Raw genomic sequence first — 20,167 nt, 5'->3', positions numbered from 1 at the left:
ATGAAAGAACTTGACCAAGTCCCACAGCTGGACGTGGCTACTGGTCCTCTGCTTCCTGTTTGGATGCAATGTCCTTCTGATCCTCCTTCTGACCTTGTCCTCCTTCATGTCCAGAGTGCTGCAGAATGATGCAGAGCCAGAGCCGCAGATGAGGGCAGAGATCCAGGATATGAAGCAAGAGTTCTCCATGGTCAACAAGATGGATGAGTTTGCCAGATATGCCAGGCTGGAATGGAAGATCAACAAGATGGTGGACCAGCTCAAGACTTATGTGAAAGCATGGACTGCTCAACTAGCCAAGATAAAATGATTTTTAAGTGTTGCTTTTTGTACATTGCAAGCTACCTTGATGATGTCACTCATTTGGAAGTATTATTCTGCCCCTGTGACTGTTGTGCTGAGGAAATGGATAACACCACTAGACCTCCTGGTAGCCTTCCCTGCTAGAACAGCAGGTGGTGTTGGAATTATTAGTTGGATTTTAGTCTGTAACAAGTTGTGGTGACCCCTTGTACTTTACCCTTTCAGTCGAAAAGAAAGATGAATACCACTGTGGGATTTTGTTGTTGTTGTTAAACTGGGGGTTGAACTCAAAGGTTCTTTACCACCTAACCCCAGCCACAGTCCTTTTTATTTTTAATTTTGAGACAGGTTCTTGGTAAGTTGCCCAGCCTGACCTCAAGCTTACCATCCTCATACCTCTTCCTCTTGAGTTTTTGAGTTACACTTGTGCCCCACCGCACCTATCCCAGCTATTATGACTTCTAAAATGATTCTCTTATTAGGTTAAAAGTCTGATTGCTGCTTAAAAATACAAAACAAAAAAACCCAAAGTACATAGGGTAGTTTTGTATTGAATATGTTCTTGGGCTTTATGTGAGATTCTTGTAAGAATTCCAGTATTCTACAGTATTCTACAGTAACACCAGATTTGAAACAGGATGGGGGCCTACATGCCTTACTCCTGATTTGCTCTATTGGCACATTGTGGTCCTGTTGCCAACTGGAAAGTCAAAATTTTCTAAAAACTTGAATACTTTTAAAAATATTTTAATTTATATATTTTTTAGTTGTAGATGGTGCTGAGGATAGAACCCAGTGCCTCACTCATGCTAGGCAAGTGCTCTACCACTGAGATACCAACTGCAGCCCAAACTTAAGTACTTTTATATCTATTTTAGAAAGTTTTATTACAATTACTAGAACTTGAACATTTGGTTTATTGTCTCATGTAGTAAAATTGAAAGAATAACACTAATTGACATTGTGTGTTCTTTGTGTCTAAAGTCATTAGTTGGATGAACATTTCTATAGTGTATATCATCTACTTATTTGCAACTGTTAGTTTTTCATTACAGTGTTTTATAAATGTACTGATGAAACCATAATGCATTGTTTTGTGATTGAATTGTTTTGTATTGAAAGCATTTCAAATTAAGTATGTTTTATACACATTTAATATTTCTGCTGTATAGATTGGAATGAATTTGAAAAACAAAATAGGGAATCTGATTAAGTTAATTTGAATTGATACTTATTTGACTTCTAACATGTAATCCCATGACTCAACATTTTACTCTTCATTGTGTCAGAACACGTGTCTATGTTTTCATTCATATTTTCACTTTTACAATCTTATGAATACTTATATTTCCTGATATACATATTCAGTCTTTACCCTTAATCCTAACACAAATAAGGATTATATTAACCCTTATCTTACCTCTATATCTAAACCAAATTTTACTTAAATCCATATACCAAAATATGATTTTTTTAAAACCAGAATTGAACTCACTTGCACTTGAGGACAGACCTATTTTGTATTTTATTTAGAGACAGGATTGTTTAGCACCTTGCTGCTGCTGGGGCTGTCTTGAAACTCATAATCCTCCCATTTCAGCCTTCAGAGTGGCTGGAATTACAGGTGTTCACCACTGTGACTGGAAAGAATATGAATTTTAAAGTGTATTCTGACTTCTATTTTCAATTATCAATGTTAAATTTGCATTTGCATTATGCTACATCCTTTATGGGATATGTATCCTTGCATTCCCATTATTACAAAATGTGTAATTACATGGCTCACTTTTTAATTCTTCCTTGTATTACTACATGTATGTTTTGTACATAATTTCATAGATGTATTGTTAGAAATATTCATATTTCCACAAACACTTGCTAATTATAACCCTAACTCAAACCAAAATTTTATGTAAACACTTATCTCAATTTCTAAACTTATCTCAATTACTAAACCAAATTTTATTAAAAGCATGTAAACTATGATAAAATTTTATGTGTATTTTAACTTATATGTTCAATTATCAATATTAAATTTGCATAAATACTGGTATATATTGTTTATAGGATATATTCTTCATCCCCATGTTTACCAAGTTTGTAATCACATAACTTACATTTTACTCATGCCTGTGTCACAACATGTGTGTTTATATATGTTATGAAACATAATTTCATAGTATATTCTTATGAATATTGATATTTCCCAATTCAAATATTCATTCTTTCACTAAAACCTTAGCACAATCCAAAATTTTATATTGATCCTTATATTACTTCTATAAGAAAGGAAAATTTTACTTCAACCTTTATACACCAATAAGAATTTAAGAGTGTACTTTGACTTCTATTTTCAATTTTCAATAATAAATTTACATACATATCACTATATCATTTATAGGGTATCTATTTCTAACTCCATATTTACAAAATGTCTCATCACATTATTTACAAAACACTCTCCCTTGTGTCAGGACATGTATCTTTTATGTTTTTTTACATATTTTTACATGTCAGTCATGTGAATACAGATATTTTCCAGCATATGTGTCCATTCTATACCCTAATCCTAACTCAAACCAAAATTTATATTGCCTTTACATTATCTCTATATCTAAGTCAGATTTGACTTGAATCAAAATACACCAATATAAATTTTAAATTGTATTTTTACTTCCATTTTTAATTATCAAATTTAAATCTGCATATATATTAATATATATCATTTATAGTATATATCCTCCAATCAACCTATATACAGGAAGTGTAGTTATATGACTGATATTTTACACTTCTCTGTGTCACAACATGTATATTTATATATGTTTTGTACATATTTTCATGTACATTCTTGGGACTATTTTTATTTCCACATATACATGCTAATTTTTTAAATCCTAATATTAACTCAAAACCAAAATTTCATACTAAACCTAATCTTACCTCTACATATTAACCAATTTTTATATAAATCTATGTATACCTATATCAATATTAAAGGGTATTTTTACTTCTAACTCAATTTTCAATATCTAATATACATATTTTATAACAATAAATCCTTTATAATATATATCATTTCATTTCCCATATTTATAAAATATGTAAACACATGACTCATATTTTATTATTCCCTTTGTCAGAACATGTATGTATCTGTTTTCATACAGAATTTCACATGTACTTTCTAATGAATATTCATATATCCTCATATATATGTTAATTCTTTAACCCTAACTTAAACATTTTACATAAAAACTTACCTTGCCTCAGTACTTAAACCAAATTTTATTTAAAATCTTGTATACCAATAGAAATTTTATGTGTATTTCACATATGTAATCATAATATGTATCAATATTAAATTTGCATTTATATTACTACCCATATTTTATGAGATATATTCTTGCATTGCCATATTTACAGAACTTTTAATCACTTGACTAACATTTGACTCTTTCCTGTGTCAAATGTTACAACCTGCATGCTTATATATGTTATCATACATATCACAACACATACATTTTTATGAATATTGATATTTCCTGATACACATTATCATTTCTTAACCTTAACCCTAACCCAAAACAAATTTAAATATTAAGCCCTACTTTATCTCAATACCTAAACCACGTTTTATTTAAAAATATGTAAATCAATATGAATTTTTATGAGTCTCTTGATTTACATAAACATTACAATGTACCATTTATGGGTTATATGCTTGTGTCCCCATATGTAAATAATAATTAATCATCTGACTAAATTATACTTTTTCCTGTCTTAAAACATGTATGTTTATACACACTTTAATGCATATTTCCACACATATATATGCTTAAAATATTGAGATTTCCCAATTATTATTCTTTAACCCTAAGCCAATTCCAAAGAAAATTAAATATTGAGCTTACCTTTATATCTAAAAAGAATTTTACATGAATTCATGTACCCCAATTATGAAATTAAAGTTTATGTTTGAATTTTATTTCAATTTTCAATGTAAGATATTAATATATATATGTATATATATATATATATATATATCCCCATATGTACAAAATATATGATCACATGACTCAAAATGTACTCTCTGTGTTAGAAGAGATGTAATATCTTCACATACATTATTTTGAATATTTATATTTCCCAAGGTACATATTCATTCTTTAATGCAAGCAGAATCCTAAGTAGAATGAAATATTAATCCTTACCTTACCTTTATAACTAAACCAAATTTCTCTTAAATCCATGTACAATAATATAAATTTTAAAGCTTATTTTAGCTTGTATTTTCAATTATCAATGTTAAATTTGCCTATACATTACATTAAACCATTTATAGAATATATGTTTGTTAGAGTCTGTAAACAAGTCAGGATGGCACCTGGCATTTTACCAGAGGGAGTGGTTAATGTTAAGGTCTGTAAACAAGTCTGGATGGCACCTGGCAAAATGCCAGAGGGAGTGGTTTGTGAAGTAATGCCAGCGAGCCATTAAGTGTGGAGATTCCTTATTAGTTGACTGCTGTAACTAGCTGTGTGGGATGTATAAGTACCCCTCCTGTCCTACAATAAACGGCTCCCTCTCCTGCTGTATCAATGTATGCAGGTTGTTCGTCACCCCCCGGTTATTTTGCTGCAGCCGGACTGCAGCAGATGGTGGCCTGTTACGGGGAGCCCCCCAGACACTAGGGGGTAAGTGACAAAAAAAAGCTGCCCATCCATAGATAGGCTCGTCCTTAGGCAGATAGGGCAAGAGGAAAAATGGCCATTTTGAGAAAATGGAGAAGATTGATACAGTATGTTTGTGTCTTGTTTTGTCTCAGTGTATTGTATTGTCTTTGTGATGAAAATATGGAAGGGGTGTTAAGTAAATTGATAAGGGAAAGAGGCACCCCAGTGGAACCAAGAGCAGTTAGGGCATGTGTTGATAAGAGCCCAGGAACTCTAATCAGAAAGAAAAAGAAAGTTCAGAAGAAGAAGAATTATCAGGAAAAAAGTTGCAGCAAAAGGCTATTACTGAATACTTTTCGCTACTGGAGGGTGCATCAATCGGCGCCGCTCGGCGGCTGCCAGGTGCGCAAGCCGGGTCATGGCACAACAAGGACTTTCCAAGTGCTGGCAGCAGGCGGACGCCACAAACCTGTGCCTGGAAGCAGTTTGAGTCTGGGACACTCCCTAGGGCCATCCAGGGCTGCCCGCTACAGCCTGCAGAAGATGCCCTGTCCCTGAAGTTTGATCATTTCCAAGGCCAGTAACTACAATGGTTCTCCCACGCCTAGAAGCTAATGAGTACGAGTGCCATTAAGGCCTATTTCAAATGTAAAAAAACCTGGAGATAATGTACTAAATTGTTCAGAAGGTTGTTTTCTTAGTGCCTGCTGGAATGCTACAGGATTTTCTTTAGCCAGCATTGCGGAGTTCCTGCCTTCATCCCAGTGCCGGTGAAAACGAAGGTAAAAGAATTTCCAGTGTTTCTGAGAACCTGATGAGACTTCGGCTGAGAACCAGAGGAGACTTCGGATCAAGCTAGCTGCCTGCAGAACTTACCTGGACTGTGATTTAAGCTAGCTGCCTACAGAACTTACCTGGACTGTGAACTTACCTGAACTGTGATTTAAGCTAGCTGCCTGCAGAACTTACCTGGACTGTGAGTTAATCTATACACTGCTTTACCTGGACTGAGACAACAAACTGTAATCTACAACAAATTGTAACTCGGTATCTTTGCTAACGGTGTCATTGCTGGTATAATTTGTCCAAGAGCTTCTTGCAGGGGCTGGGGATGTGGCTCAAGCGGTAGCGCGCTCGCCTGGCATGCGTGCGGCCCGGGTTCGATCCTCAGCACCACATACCAACAAAGATGTTGTGTCCGCCGAGAACTAAAAAATAAATAAATATTTAAAAAAAAAAAAGAGCTTCTTGCATGGAGCCATCAATTGGCTTGGTATTGTAGCATTTTGTATCCTCCCTTTCTGTTTGTAGCAGGTTATTTATGGTGTTTCTGTAAAAACCACTATGGTCCTTATTTAAATTAAACAAAAGGGGGAAATGTTAGAGTCTATAAACAAGTCAAAATAACACCTGGCATTTTGCCAGGGGAATGTTAGAGTTCTTAAACAAGTCTGGATAGTGCCTGGCAAAATGCCAGAGGGAGTGGTTTAAGAAGTAACAAAAGCAAGCCATTAAGTGTGGAAATTCCTTATTGGTTGACTGCTGTATCTAGTTTATGTTAATTAGATAAGCTGTGTGGAATGTATAAATACCACTCCTGTCCTACAATAAACGGCTTCCACTCCTGCTGTATCAACGTACACAAGTTATTCGTCACCCCCCCCCCGGGTTATTTTGCTGCAGCCGGACTGTGGCAGGAAATTAAAAATAAAATAATGTATAATGAACATAGACATATTTTAGAGACATTTCAGAGTCGTAGGCTTTTAAGTAATAGACTTTCACTATTTTAAGTGTGTTTTATTGGGACTTTAGAAGTAAGAAAGTTTATCAATAATCATAGGTATGCTTTAAAGTTAAAAGTTAATGAAATAATTATGGGTATGCTTTAAAGTTAGAAGTGAATAATAGGTCTGGAGATATGCAGTCTAGTTGCATAACCTAGTACCTAGTGATCGAGGTAAAAACAAAAGCTTAATCATGATTGGCTAAAATTACAGAAAAATACTTTAAACAATGTACTCGATATCTTAGGTAATCAATATATGTCAGAAAAGAGTGTAACTCTTGAAAAGGCTTTGAGGCTATCCATTAATGACCCGAAAAAACACCTGTAAAAAAGGTATAAAAATAAAGTCCCCTCCGGGAGCAGCAGATCTTTCTGGAGACTGCTTGTAGCTTGCAACCCATTGTCCTATCTCTTCTTCTTTCGCTGATGCCACTTCTCCTTCAGGACTTCGGGATTTCTTCTAGGGCTGTATCCTGGCAAGCGTGTGTGTTAGGAGTGGGAATGCCTCCGGATTTCTTGCCAGGGAGTTCACTGTGGCTGTGCGTACAGTGGCTCCTGACTTTCTAATGTTGGGTTAGCACTCTGCTGCCTGGCTGGATTTGCTCATCTGCTCCTAGAGTCTCTGCGCAGTCTTCAGGTTCTTCTGTCTAGCATCATATCATCTCCAAACAGGGATAGTTTGACTCTTCCTTTCCTCTTTGCATGCCTTTCATTTATTTCTCTTGCCTGATTGCTCTGAGTGCAACCTCTTGTAATGTACTCCGTGCAAAAGCGGTGTGAGTGGACACCCTTGTCTTGCTCCCGATCTTGGGGGAAGTGCTTCAGTTCTTCTCTGTTTGTGTGATGTTGGCTTTGGGGCTGTCTCTTGTCTGTTATTCAGGGACTTTGTCATGGAGGGGAGTTAGATTCCTGGGTCTCTTGAGATGACCACATAAGCCTCACCTTGGTTCCATTTATGTGCTTTATTAAATGTGTTGGTTTGCAGATGTTTAACCGTCCTTGTGTACTTAAAATGAAACCAAATTGATCATGTTGTATGACCTTTTTAATGTGCCATTAAATTTGATTTGCAAGTATTTGCTAAGGATTGTTGCCTCTGTGTTCATTGAGTTTATTGGTCTGTAGTTTTCTTTTCCTTCTTTCATGTGTGTGTGTGTGTGTGTGTGTGTGTGTGTGTGTAGCAGAATACAGTGAGGCTTGGTAGGGTGAGCTTGGAAGGCTTCTTTCCTCCCTTTCTATTTATGGAAAGATCTGAGAAGCAACTGTTCGTACTTTGGACATTTGGTAAAATCGGCGGTGGAGCCATCTATGCTGGCTTTTCCTTGTGGGAGACGTCATTGCTGACTCAATCTCACGCCTTGTTTTTGGTCCTCTAAGTTCCTGTGCCCTCTTGATTCAGTTTTGATAGGTCCTGGGTGTCCAGAAATTTGTCCCTTTCTTTTAGGTTTTCCAATTTATTAGCATGTACTTTTTCAAAATGTTCTCTAATGATCCTTTGAACTTCTGTGGTATCAATTATAATGTCTCCGTTTTCATGAGTAATGTTTATTTGGGTCCTCTCTCTTTTTTGGTTAATTCAATTAAGTATTTGTCAATTTTGTTTATTTTTAAAAGGAAGGCTCTTTATTTCATTGCTCCTTTATGTGGTTTTCTTGGTCTCTATTTCACTGATTTCTACTCTGATCTTTGGTATTTCCTTCTTTCTCCTAACCTTAGGTTGGGCTGAATGAGTCCCGTCATTCTGCTCCTGAGTTACACTCTTGGGTTGTTCATCGGAAGTCCTTGTGCTTTCTGATGTGGCTCCTCTGCTCGGAACTTGCTCTTGAGACCGACAGTGCTACACTCCACGACCCTGAGTGTGTGGTGCTTCTATCTTCACTTGCTTCCAGCAAACTCTAATTTCTTTTCTGATTTCTGCCCTATTTGTTGTTCAAGAGCATGTTGTTTCCATGTTCCGGTATGATTTCTAACAATTTTTCTTGTTAGTTTCTAATTTTATTGCATTACACTCTGAGAAAATAATGATTTTTTGATTTTTCTGAATTTACTGAGGCCTGTTTTATGGCCCAAGATGTAGGCTGGCCTTGAGAAAGCACCACAGTCTGATGAGCCTGAATGTCTACAGCTGTTAGAGTGTTCTAGAATGTCTGTGAGGTCCATGTGGGGAGCGGTGTGCCGTGGAAAGCATTGATATTATTCCAAAGGCAGCTTGAAGACAAAGAATCCTTACAACCACTGAGCAAAGAACCCTCCAGGACTTACAAGGTACTCCTCTGCTCACGCCTCTTAGCAAGAGTCTAGCACAAACACAGGCAGCCTGTGATGGAGCTTTCTCCACAGGGTCACCAAGATAAGAAAGGTGCGGAGTTCCTGCTCTCAGCAAACCGGGCTCTGGAGACTCTGGTCATGACCACAGCTTCTGTTGGGGTTCTTGTGAAGGGGGCAAAAGCTTGTCCTAGCCAGGAACACCCTAAGGCCCCCCATGAAAGGGACCGAACACTCTCGAGTTCTGAGAGTACCCTGGTTTGAACCTTCGTCCCGGGAAAACGTGTGCAGCAGAGAGGTGGGCGTTGAGAACATAGGGTCCGCGCCATCCTGAGAGGGTGAGTTCATCCCCTCTCCTGTTTGCCCTGCCTCCGTCTGCCATGTGGTGATGCAGCAAGCGAGCCTGGCCAATGCTGGAGCTCGATTGCAGCCTTCTCCTCCGTCCATGTCACCCACTCCCAGGTGTGCTCTTAGCAACACAAAACAGACCAGATAGGGAGACCGTTAGGAGGCGAATGGTCAGGGGCTCACTTCTTCTTCTGGCAGACAATATCACCTTCTGAGAAAATCTTTAACAGAGCTGAATTCTCTCTCCCAAATGACTGCTTGGAAGTAAGCCAACCAGGAAAGATCACAAAATACTAGCCTTGCTCCATTCGGACTGTTGGCTTGAGATAGCCGGTTTCCCTGGGAGAAAAGGATATAAAAGAAGTATGTGCTGTATAGCTAAGAGTAAGTTGTGATTCATTAAAAACATTTTGACAAACTCATGTGAGGTTGGAACTGAGGGCAGAGGTGAGGGTGGGACTGGTGGCTCACGATGTGGGTGAACTGAGCACGCTTTACTCCTCCATCCTCCTGCCAGGTTTGCACACTGTTTCTTCTTCTCCACAGAGACCAGTGTACCGTGTGGCCACCATGCCATTCCTGACTGCGAGGGCAGGCACCAGCCTGCCACCAGCACCCTCTGCCTGCCCACCCACGCCCTACCTCCTACCCCACAGCCTGCCCGTCTGCCGCCTGCCCTGGTCCACACCCCAGGGCTTCTCACCACGGCTCTGTTAGCAACACTGGGTGGAACGCCCTGTGGGATCCCCATATGTACCCTCTGCCAGCGAACATGATCCAACCCACCACCATTGGCCCAGCTCCTCCTGCTTGGCCCTGTTCAAAGCCCCTTCCCATGAGTCACACCGTCCACTGCCTACTGTTCACAGGTCCCTGAATGTCCCCTCAGTGGTAGCGTGGCTGTTCAGTGTCTCCCTCCAGCACTTCAGGCTGAGCTCCTCCTTCCTCCCTAAATACTGCTCACTTCCTCCCAGGAGCCACGTCCTTGGGGACTTGTTTTGTAACATTAGTGTTGAGGACGTCCTGTTGGCTGCTGTCCAGCTCTTGCTTGGCACTGTCCAGGCTTCGAGGCCACCTCTGCACCTCCATGGCACCTGCCTCTCCCCAAGAACCCCGGGCCACAAACCTTGGCACCTTGTCCCTTCACTGTCCTGTTGTGCAGAGACCTGTGGCCAGCACTATGCCACTCAGCCATCTGTGTTGACCCGAGCCCACACAAGGGCAGCCAAGCTTCTGCAAGGACCATCACTTTCCTGCACATGGGAGTTCCTCTTGAGCAGACTCTCCCAGCACCACAGAAATCATTTGTGTGGCTCCAAAAATCCATCAGCTGTGATTCTGCAGTCTGCAGGTTGATGGGCTCGGGGGCACCTTGTTGGGCAGCTTCATTGCCTCAACACAGGTGCTGGCTGTCACTGGGCGGGAGAGGCCCTGCACCTGCAGCCCGTTGGCCAGGACGCTGCTCTGCAGCCAGTGGCTTGGCGAGGACAGGGCAGCCCTTGCTTTTCAGATGCCCTGCTCTGGCTTCTGCTGTCATCCTTGGTTCTGCTCCTGAGAATCCCCTGTCCCTGGGAACTCCGTGGTAACGCTGAGCACATGAAAACTGCTGAAAACTGCTTGGTTTCTAAATTAGAGAGTGTGTGTGAGTGTGAGTGTTTGTCTGTCTTCCATACCATTCACTATCCTAGATATGGATCCATCCATCCATGTCTATATCCACCTGCTCTGTCTTCTACAGCCATCGACCCATGTGAAGCCCTCAGTCTCTGGTTGAATCTAGGCCTGCATCTGTCTCTGATCTCGGTCTCCTGTATCTGCATCTGTCCACTTTATCACTTCTGTCATCCTGCCATCTCTCTGTATGCATCTCTGTTTCCCTCTACAGTACTCCCCTCTCATCCACAGGTTCACTCTCTGTGGTTTCAGTTACCTGTAGTCAACTGTGGGTTTAAAATAGTAGGTGAAAAATTCCAGGTGAAAAATTCCTAAGTTTTTAGCTGCACACCAGCCTATGTAGTGTGATGAGCTCCTATGGCGTGCCCCTGTGCCCTCCTAGGAGATAAAGCATCCTATGGAACATCTGTGCATCTAGGTATTGTCTTCATCCAGCTGCCATCTGCCTATCATCTGTCATCCACCCATCTAGGTATCATCCCCATCCAGCTGTCATCCGCCTATCATCTGTATCCACCCATCTAGTTTCGTCTTCATTCACCCATCTATTATCTGTCTAACTCTGCCATCTTTTTGTCTGTCAATCTACCTACCTACCTGTCATCCAACTATTACCACTCTCAGCCCAGTTGCCCCATGTTATGGTTTAGATGTGGTATCCCCCAGAAGCTCAAGTGTCAGACAATGCAAGAAGTATTGGAAGAGAAATGTTTGGGTTATAGCCTTAGCCTAATCCGTGAAATGATCTCTAATGGGATTAACTGACATGGTAGGGTGTGGCTGGAAGAGGTGGGAATTGGGGTGTGGCTTTGGGGTATCTATTTGTATCTGGCAAGTGGAGACCTCTCTCTGCTTTCTGATCATTGTGAGGTGAGCTGATTCTCTCTGCCACACTCCTCCTCCATGATGTCCTGCCTCACCTGCAGCTCGGAGGAATGGAGCTAGCCTTCCATGGTCTGTGAGCCCAGCCCTCAAATAAACTCTTCCTCCCCTATGGATGTGTTGGTCAGGTCTTTAAGTCACAGCAGTGAAAAAGCTTACGGAGGTTCCAGCATCTATATGTGCATGGGACGTGAGGTATCCTGTGTTGATGTCACACTGACAGAACACAGGGTCTCAGGAGAAACTGAGGGTCTGTGTTCTCAGTATCTTTGTATCTAAGGACCATGTGGTGAAAATGTGCTGCATGGTGACATTTCAAACCTTGAGTTGTCTTTGATGCTCTATGCTTTGTGCTAATCTCATTACTAGTTCAGTGCAGAAAACTGCATATGCCTAGAATCTGAGGTTTCTCCTGACACTGACCCAAGAACTCCTAGAGCTGGGAGAGAACTTGGCTGCCAGACTCCTGCTTCCTCCGTGAGATACTCTTTAAAGTGGATTTTTAGTTTGTTTTTCCATTCGACACAGGTATCATTTAGATTGTTCTCTAGAACTTCCAAACGGCTAGCCCTGCTTGCTGGTCATTCTTTTACCGATAGTCACTGACATCATTCCACAGTGGCCAGAACATGTGGCCTGCACTGCCTCAGCGAGGGAGGATTGTGACCCCTCTGGGGTTCTGCATGTAGCACAAACCTCTTCTGGTCTCACAGTCTTACCTATCTGTCTATCACACAAGTATTTCCAATAATTTTTTGCAATACTTGTACAAATCCATTCATTTTTTTCTCTACCTGATCAATGTGGTAAAATCCCCTGATATGGTGTGGATGTGTCAATTTCACCTTTTACTTTCACTCTCTTTCCTAGACACTAAGTAGGGAGGCATTGCAATTGGGCACCTGCTCCTGCCTGATCGGGGGACACAGGCAGAATGCAGGTGCTGACAACACTGCCCAGGCCACTGTCTGCCCGCACGAGTGTGAGGTCACAGGGTGCAGATACATTGCAAACCCAGACATGAGTCTCGTCCCCAGGACATCTGGTCACCTCATACTTCCCTCTCAGAGCCAGCCAAATCTGACACCTGGACCATGTGTCACTGGGGGGGATGCTGTGGGAGGGCTTCTGGCCACGTGCTCTTTGCTCTGGGTCAACCTAAACCACGAGTGCTGTGTAGGGTAGGTGCTGACTTCAGTGGCTAATACCTATTGCCATTTTAGTGCATGTGTCCCAGATTGTGTTGTATTTGTCCTTACTGGAGAGTTCCATGGGAGGGACATGCAGACCTGACCTGCCTCTGAGACTCCAACCTCGTGTATTTCATACAGTGACTTGGTGGACACACAGGCATTCCCACTGCCCGCATTCTCCCTGCCCGGGGCTGCTCTAGTTCCGGCAGGTTCTTTCTTTCCTCTTAATCTGCTTTGTGCTTTTGACTCAGAATAGAATTTCTGAATGTAATTTACAATACCCAAATGTGCACTCAGGGATGGCTAAGATGAAAACTAATGATAATAACAACAGGGGCCAGGACAGCAGATTGTGATTTTACCAAAATCAAAACTACCACAAGTACCTGATTCACTTTCCCTTAGAGCTTCCCCTGTGAATCGTCTGGCCTTGGTGCTTCAATAGAGGTCATCTTAAAGTCTTCTTTAGTCAACATTGTTTACTGTGACCTGATGTGGCCAGGGACCCCAAGCCTAGGCGAGTCCATGGGGTCACATCCAGTATGATCTGATGTGGCCAGGGACCCTGAGCATAGGCAAGTCCCTGATTTGGTGCAGCGACTCCAAGGTCACTCATGAAGGATGATGAGAAACCTCTTTTCCTTACATATTTCCCAGCCTTGGGTACAGTGATGGAAGACAGACTCAGTGTCCATGCATTGACGCTGGCAGAAATGCAAAGCAGGAGGGAAGTACGGCAGGAGTGGGGACCCATCAGCTTGGTTTTTGAGATGTTCAGGTTTTAGGTCAAGTGTCCTGGCTTCAGTAAGATTGGATGGGTGGCAGTATTCCAGCACAGTGACCTGGAGATAGGGAGGTGGAGGCAGGTTGGACTCATGGCACTGGGCAGTCACTGGGTCCCTGGGATTGTCTGAGACCAAGAGGCTGTCCATGCCTTCCAGCCCAGTGCCCCCAGGAACACAGCTGCGGGTTATCCTTGGTTGCAGTGAAGATTGCCCTTCTCCACTCCAGCAACCACAGCATGCTCAGGAAGCAGGCGTGGAAAGAACCAAGGGACTGGGGCTCATCTGGGTCATCCCAAAGAGCAATTGAGGAGGCAGGTATGTGTTTGCTTGGCTACTGTCAGAGGGCGGGCAGTTGTGATGGTGCCTCCCCACACCCCACCCAGGGGTGGCCACACAGCCGATCAGCAGTGGCTGTTTTGGGCTGGTGTGCTTCAACTGTGCTGAGACAGAAGTGGGAGGTGGCCTGGTTCTCAGAGGGACCTCAAGGCTGGCATGAGAGAGGGGTTTACATGGGAGAGAAGGACCCCAGGCCAGTTCTGGGATGACTCCACCGCGCTCCTGCTGGAGCAGGGTGTTGGACATGCCAAAGAATCGCGTATATTGGAGACTTGGTTCTAGGTGCTGCTCTTGGGAGGCGATGGAGACTTTGGGCTGGTGGGAGGGCATTAGGTCATTGGAGTGTGCCCTCTGGGGGGATAGTAGGTCCTCTGCTCCCTCCTCTTCTTCTTTGCTTCCTGGCTGATGACCTCAATGGTTTTTCTCCACTGTGATGTGCTGCTTCACCACTGGCCAATCCATCATGGCCTGGATTCTCTAACACGTGAGCCAAATACATTTTATCTCAGGTATTTTGTTGTAGTAACTGTCCATCTTTTGGAATGCCAATCTACTTTTCACTATGGCTGAGAGCCAGCAATCGTCACATGCGGGTTGAAAACCCCACCGACTGCTGTGGCGAGCAACTCCCCTCTGCCTCTGCGCGGTTTTGTTCAAGAACTGCCATTGATGCACTGTCCAATGGGCGGAACTGCATGCATGGGGGAAGGCGATTGGCCAGGGTGTGGGGTCCTGTGATGAAGCAGAACTAAGGCGCACACAAGTGAGGGCTGTGCACACAACCTCAACAGGGTTGAGAGTGCCCGGCTTCCCAGGGAACTGTTCCCAAGCCCGCCTTCCATCGGGGTGCCCAGCCACCCGGGATGGGGGGGCGGAATACCCTGAGCCGCAGAATACCCTGAGTAAGGCAGAAGACACTTCAGTCGGATTCGCACTTTTATTGGTACGTCTGTGCGTTGCGTGGCCCAGCGAGCGACTCCCCACACGCGCTTCTGCAGGGCTGGCACTCAGCGCACCTGGGCCAGGTTGTGCCTCTTGTACAGCAGCGCACGCCGCTTCTCGCGCTCGCGCACGAAGGCGCGCAGCCGGGCCGTGGGGAAGGTCACTGGCGCTGGCCGGGAGGCGGCGGGTCCCTCCTCGGTCAACCAGGGACACTGCAGGCAGCTGGAGGCGCATGGCCGGCCCCTGGGGAGGAAGGAGGGTCGGTGAGCGGGCCAGAGAGCAGCGGGAGAGCGGGACGGGGCGTGGCGTGGCGAGGTAGGGCGCTTTGTACCAGGGTTGGGCGCACAGTGCACTGCGCAGAAAGGCCACAGCGCCACCTGACAGCCCCGCGTAGCAGCGGCTCAGCCTGATGAGTCCTTTGCGCAGGCCCTTCTGCAGGTCGCGTGTCCCCTCGCTGCTTACGGGGTATTCGGCGCTCAGCCTGAGAGGACAGGAAGCGCAGGGAGCTCTCCATTACCCTTGATGATTTGGTGCAGGGACTCCAAGGTCACCCGTGAAGGATGATGGGGTGCAGGGACTCTGAGGTCATATTTGGATGGCTCCGTGGAGATTCATGGAGGCTCTGAGAGCACCCTCAGACAGATGGAGCCCTGCCCTACCCATCTAGCACCTCTCTCCCCAGACACAAGAAGGGCTCACATGATGAAGGCTGTCACACCAATGGCCCAGATGTCTGTCTGAGGAACAGCCCCGTGGCCTTCCAGGAGCTCCGGAGCTGCAGAGGGGCATGGGTGGGTGGGCATAGAGGGAGGGGCACAGGTGAAGAGGTCAGTAGGTGGGCACTACAGATGGGCCCAGGTGGGTGGGCCCAGGTGGGTGGGCCCAGGTGGGTGGGCCCAGGTGTGAGGCTGGAGGGTTGCAGTGGAGTTGAGGGGAGGGGAGAGTAGAGCGGGTAGGGAGAGGGCTTCTTCCTGCCCCACCCCAACAGGTCAGGAGCCCATGCCTGCCCTCTCACAGTGGCCACACACGCACCCATGGTCTCCAGGTAGTCCTTAAAGTTGTCAGAGGGCAGCACCTTCTCCTGCGTGAGGCTCTGGGCACTGCCCAGGTCCACAATCTTGAGCAGGTTGTACTCGGTGACCATCATGTTTTCAGACCTTAGGTCCAGGTGCAGGATATGCTGGGCATGCAGGTACTGGGTGGCACTTAGCATCTGCCAGAGGTAGTCCTTCACCTCAGATTCTGAGTAGGAGGTCCTGGGGGCAGAGGTGGCTCAGGACAGGCCCCGAGGGGGCATGTGCACAGGGAAGGAGCAGTGGACTGGGAAAGGCACCCAGTTCTGACACAGCTCGGGGTCAGGCATTCGGAGGAGGGTGGCAGGCCTGGCGTTCCCTCCCAGAACCCTGCGTCATCTGCCTGTCCACCCATCCCTCCACCCAGTCCTCTGCCCCCACCTCTCCGCTAGGCATGGGAGCAGCTCGGGCCCTGAGCACAGCTCCAGGATGAGCACCAGGTGCCGGGGGCTGAGGTAGGCAGCATGCAGCTGGGCCAGGTGTGGGTGGCGCAGCCTCTTGAGCGCCTCGTATTCCTGAAGCACGGCTGCCCTGTCCTCAGGCCTGTAGGGAACGATCTTGGCGGCCAGGGCCCGCCCACTGGCCTTCTCCCTGCACTGTCGGACCACGCTGAAGCGGCCCCTGGGAGAGAGACACAGCAGGACCTGAGTGGCCCCCATGCACTCAGAGCAGCAGAGACCAAGCTCAGCAGGGGCAGCAGCCAGACACAGGGAAGAGGCTCTGAGCTGAGCATGGGAATGTGGGGGTGGGAGCACGAAGAGCCAGCAGGGCAGCTTGAGGCACCATCCCACTACCCGCTATCCCCAGAGGCCCCTGCACCTCCGGATCTGCATCTGGAAGGCGAAGTTCCTGGTGCTGGGGAGAGGCGGGGCTGGCCGCCCCTGGCCACTCTCCTCCTCAGAGGCTGTTAGGGAGGGACAGGTGACAGGTTCAGGAGGATCCCAACGCAGGTTCTCCCCTCCTCTTCCCTCACTCCTCCTCAGACACCAGACAGTGGCCCTGCCTGAGTGCCCGCTCTGGCCTCTGCTCCCTCAGGTCATTTTGCAGGGGAGAAGGGAACTTGGATTCAGGACACAACAAAGCCCTCATCATAAATGTGTTTGGGGATACGCATCCTGAGCTGCAGGGCGCTTTCCAGGATGGACCAGGGATCACCATGGCATCACACCACCCTTTCCCAGGCCCACAACAGACACTATTGATCCATCAAGCCACTCTTCCACCCAACCCAGACCCAGCACCCAGGAAGTCACTGCCAACTCTTGGGGTGGCACCAGAGGGTGTGGGTGAGTGAAGGGAGCTGAAGGATGAGGGCCCCAGAATGTGCAGGCTTTGAATGCTGGCTGAGTGCAGGAGCACTCTCTCGAAGGCAGTGGCCACCACAGGGTCCGCAGGCAGGAGGGTGCCTGTTCTGATCTGCCAGCCACCCCATCCACTGGCTGCCCAGGAGTGGCTCACCCAGGTGGCAGGGCCCTCCCAGGAGGACCTGCTCCGAGGGGCTGCTGTAGGGGCCCATTCCTGCCTTGCTGATGCATGCTGTCCGGAAGGTATACAAGCCGCCCCTGGACAGCTTGTTGGTGAGGTAGCAGCAGTCGAAGATGTCAGAGGCCAGGGTGGTCCAGGTACCACCTGGTCACAGATGGAGTAAGAGGCAGTTAGGGAGGAAGGAGGAAAGACCTTCCCCAGACACAGAGCAGGCTGTGGGCAAGGGCCCTCCATGCTGACCCTGTGGGCATGACCTGAGCCTCAGGGGCCCCAAGGAGAGAGGGCAAAGGGGCCGCGCAGTACCTTCTATGCAGCACTGTACGATGTATGTCACAGGGCCATAGGACTCCACGGGCTTCCAGACCAGCAGCACCCTGTCTGTGTAAACCTCCCCGATGTCCGGGCGTGGGGAAGATGAGGGGCGCTCTGCAAGAGGCCACCCGTGGTGTGGGTCAGCATCTGACCCCCAGGGATGATTTCTAGCTGGCCCTGACTCACCCTCCCTTACTTTCGGCAAACGTTAGGCTCCTAAGCCCACCCTCTCCAGTGCCATTTGTTTGGGGTGGGTGAGGTCCTAGGAAGCAATGGGAGGAGGGGCGTGCCTCCTTCCCTAGTGGATAGTCAGATGTCTGCCCAGCCCTCCCCACCAGGATCCCTCCTGGCCAGCCCTTCGCCAGGGTATGTTCAGGCCTCGGTGGAGTGGCCCAGGCTCTGGTCGGGGGGCCTTGCTCTGGTTTCTAAGCTTTGGCTGAACGCCCCAGTACAGGGCCTGAGGTCAGTCTGCAAGTTCCAGACTGGGCCAGCAGCCGTCTCAGCTGCCCACACACCCCAGGCACTGCATACTCAGCTCCTGACTGGACTCTGATGAAGACACAAACAAGATGGGGCTCCTCCCTCCTGCACCACTGGAGGGCAGGGTGGCACCCTCCACAGGGAGCTCCGCCCCTGGCCAGCAGAGGCCTTGGGCCAGCTCCTGGCAGCAGGGTGCACAGCAGGCTGGAACACTGCCACACCGCTCTCCTCCTTCTTGAGCACGCTGCTCCCCCACCCCTGCCTTCCATCTGTCTCCTGTCAGTCTCCTGCCTCCTGCCAACCCCTGAAGACCCTGGACAGTCCAGAAGGCACCCACAGCAGCCACATGCAATGCCCGGCCCATCAGGACTGGACTGCTCGGTAACTCGGATGCACCTGTGGTCACGTCCTGAACCCCAAATTCCACAGCCCCACAGCTGAGGGAGTGGCCCAGTCCAGCTCACGCAACGAGGCTCAGCACCCCCAGCCCAGCCTCCCTGGCCTGGCAGGGACCTCTAGCAGAGCGCACCCACCTGCCTTCCGGAGTACGCCCGTGGTGGTTGCTGTGCCCAGAGGGTTGCTCACACTGCAGGTATACATGCCCAGGTCCTCAGCAGTCACCACCAGGATGGTCAGCAGCTGGAAGTTCTTCAGGGTGGAAGAGATGAGGAGGTGGCCGTTGCTCTCCAGGAGGGCCCCATCTGTGACAGCACAGAGCCGGTCTGAGTTTCCCCTAGACAGTGAGGGCCCCTGCTGCCCTGCTTGTATCCCAACCCCTTACCTTTACTCCAAGTGGCCTGGGCAGCTGGCTGGGCTAACACTTGACAAGCCAGTGTCACCGACTGACCCAGGACCACGGTCTCATCTGAGAGCTCCCTCAGGAAGGTTGGTGCTAAGGAGGAGGCAGGAAGAGCCTTCAGAGGGAAGTCCAGGCCAGAAAGTGTGGGCAGGATGCAGCACTGCCTCCTCCTGGAAGCCCTCCAAGATTGCTCAGCCCCCATGCCCAGCCTGCCTCTGGGCTTAAGCCCCATAGGTGGGTGGGGGCTTGCCACTCTGGTGTAGGCACCATGGCGGTTGGGAAAGGACCCTGAGACAGTGGGGCCTGCTCACCTTGGTCCCTGCCCTTCAGACCTGACAGCCGTAAGGAAACCAGGCCTGCCTTCTTCCTGGGGGGCTCCTCCAGGCCTGCAGGAGGAGGGGGAAGGGTCTCAGTAGGGAGGTCTGTCCTCGGGCAGCACCAGCTTCCTCACACTGCCTGTCCTCCCGGCAGGCCCAGGTCTCAGGGACTGAGGTGGTGAAGACAAGCTGGACCTGCGTCCCACCTCCCTCAGCAGTGGGCTGTTGGGGGCTCTAAGGCCTACAGTGCAGGAGGGGGTTGCTTGGGGCCGGGGTCAGGCTGGGGTCAGGAGGGTGGGGGTCACAGAGGCTGCTCTGGAGTTGGGACTTCCAGGCAGCTCAGGGGTCAGGGAAGCTGGGGTCAGCTGTGCCTAGGGTCGAGTTGCTCTGAGATCAGGAGAGACCTGGAGTCAGGAGGATCTGGGGCCACAGGACTGGGCTCAGAAGGTCTGAGGTCACTGAGGGTGGGGCCGTAAGACTCCTGGGTCAGAGGGTCTACAGTGGGGGA

At 47.4% G+C, this 20,167-nt stretch overlaps 1 protein-coding gene and 1 pseudogene across 2 annotated transcripts in view; one reads left to right on the top strand and one right to left on the bottom strand.

Annotated features, from left to right (window-relative positions):
• Positions 1–106: 106 nt before the first annotated feature.
• On the top strand, positions 107–2,273 carry LOC144364847 (guided entry of tail-anchored proteins factor 1 pseudogene; annotated as a pseudogene).
• A 12,901-nt stretch (positions 2,274–15,174) lies between these two features.
• Obscn (obscurin, cytoskeletal calmodulin and titin-interacting RhoGEF) overlaps positions 15,175–20,167 on the bottom strand; it is a 137,280-nt gene continuing 132,287 nt past the window's right edge. For both annotated transcript variants that reach the window (XM_078014707.1, XM_078014714.1), the window contains exons 100-110: positions 19,654–19,728; positions 19,325–19,435; positions 19,077–19,244; positions 18,055–18,177; positions 17,725–17,895; positions 17,086–17,170; positions 16,648–16,887; positions 16,226–16,449; positions 15,893–15,968; positions 15,525–15,674; positions 15,175–15,436 (exon numbers count right to left, since the gene is read on the bottom strand). In XM_078014707.1, coding sequence (XP_077870833.1) covers positions 15,259–15,436; positions 15,525–15,674; positions 15,893–15,968; positions 16,226–16,449; positions 16,648–16,887; positions 17,086–17,170; positions 17,725–17,895; positions 18,055–18,177; positions 19,077–19,244; positions 19,325–19,435; positions 19,654–19,728 — 1,601 coding nt within the window. In that variant the 3' untranslated portion in view covers positions 15,175–15,258. The remainder of the gene's footprint in view (positions 15,437–15,524; positions 15,675–15,892; positions 15,969–16,225; positions 16,450–16,647; positions 16,888–17,085; positions 17,171–17,724; positions 17,896–18,054; positions 18,178–19,076; positions 19,245–19,324; positions 19,436–19,653; positions 19,729–20,167) is intronic.

Source organism: Ictidomys tridecemlineatus, chromosome 1 (assembly GCF_052094955.1).
Source record: "Ictidomys tridecemlineatus isolate mIctTri1 chromosome 1, mIctTri1.hap1, whole genome shotgun sequence".
Classification (NCBI taxonomy): Eukaryota; Metazoa; Chordata; class Mammalia; order Rodentia; family Sciuridae; genus Ictidomys; species Ictidomys tridecemlineatus.
Note: the sequence above shows the minus strand (reverse complement) of the source record. Positions and strands in the feature narration are given on the sequence as shown.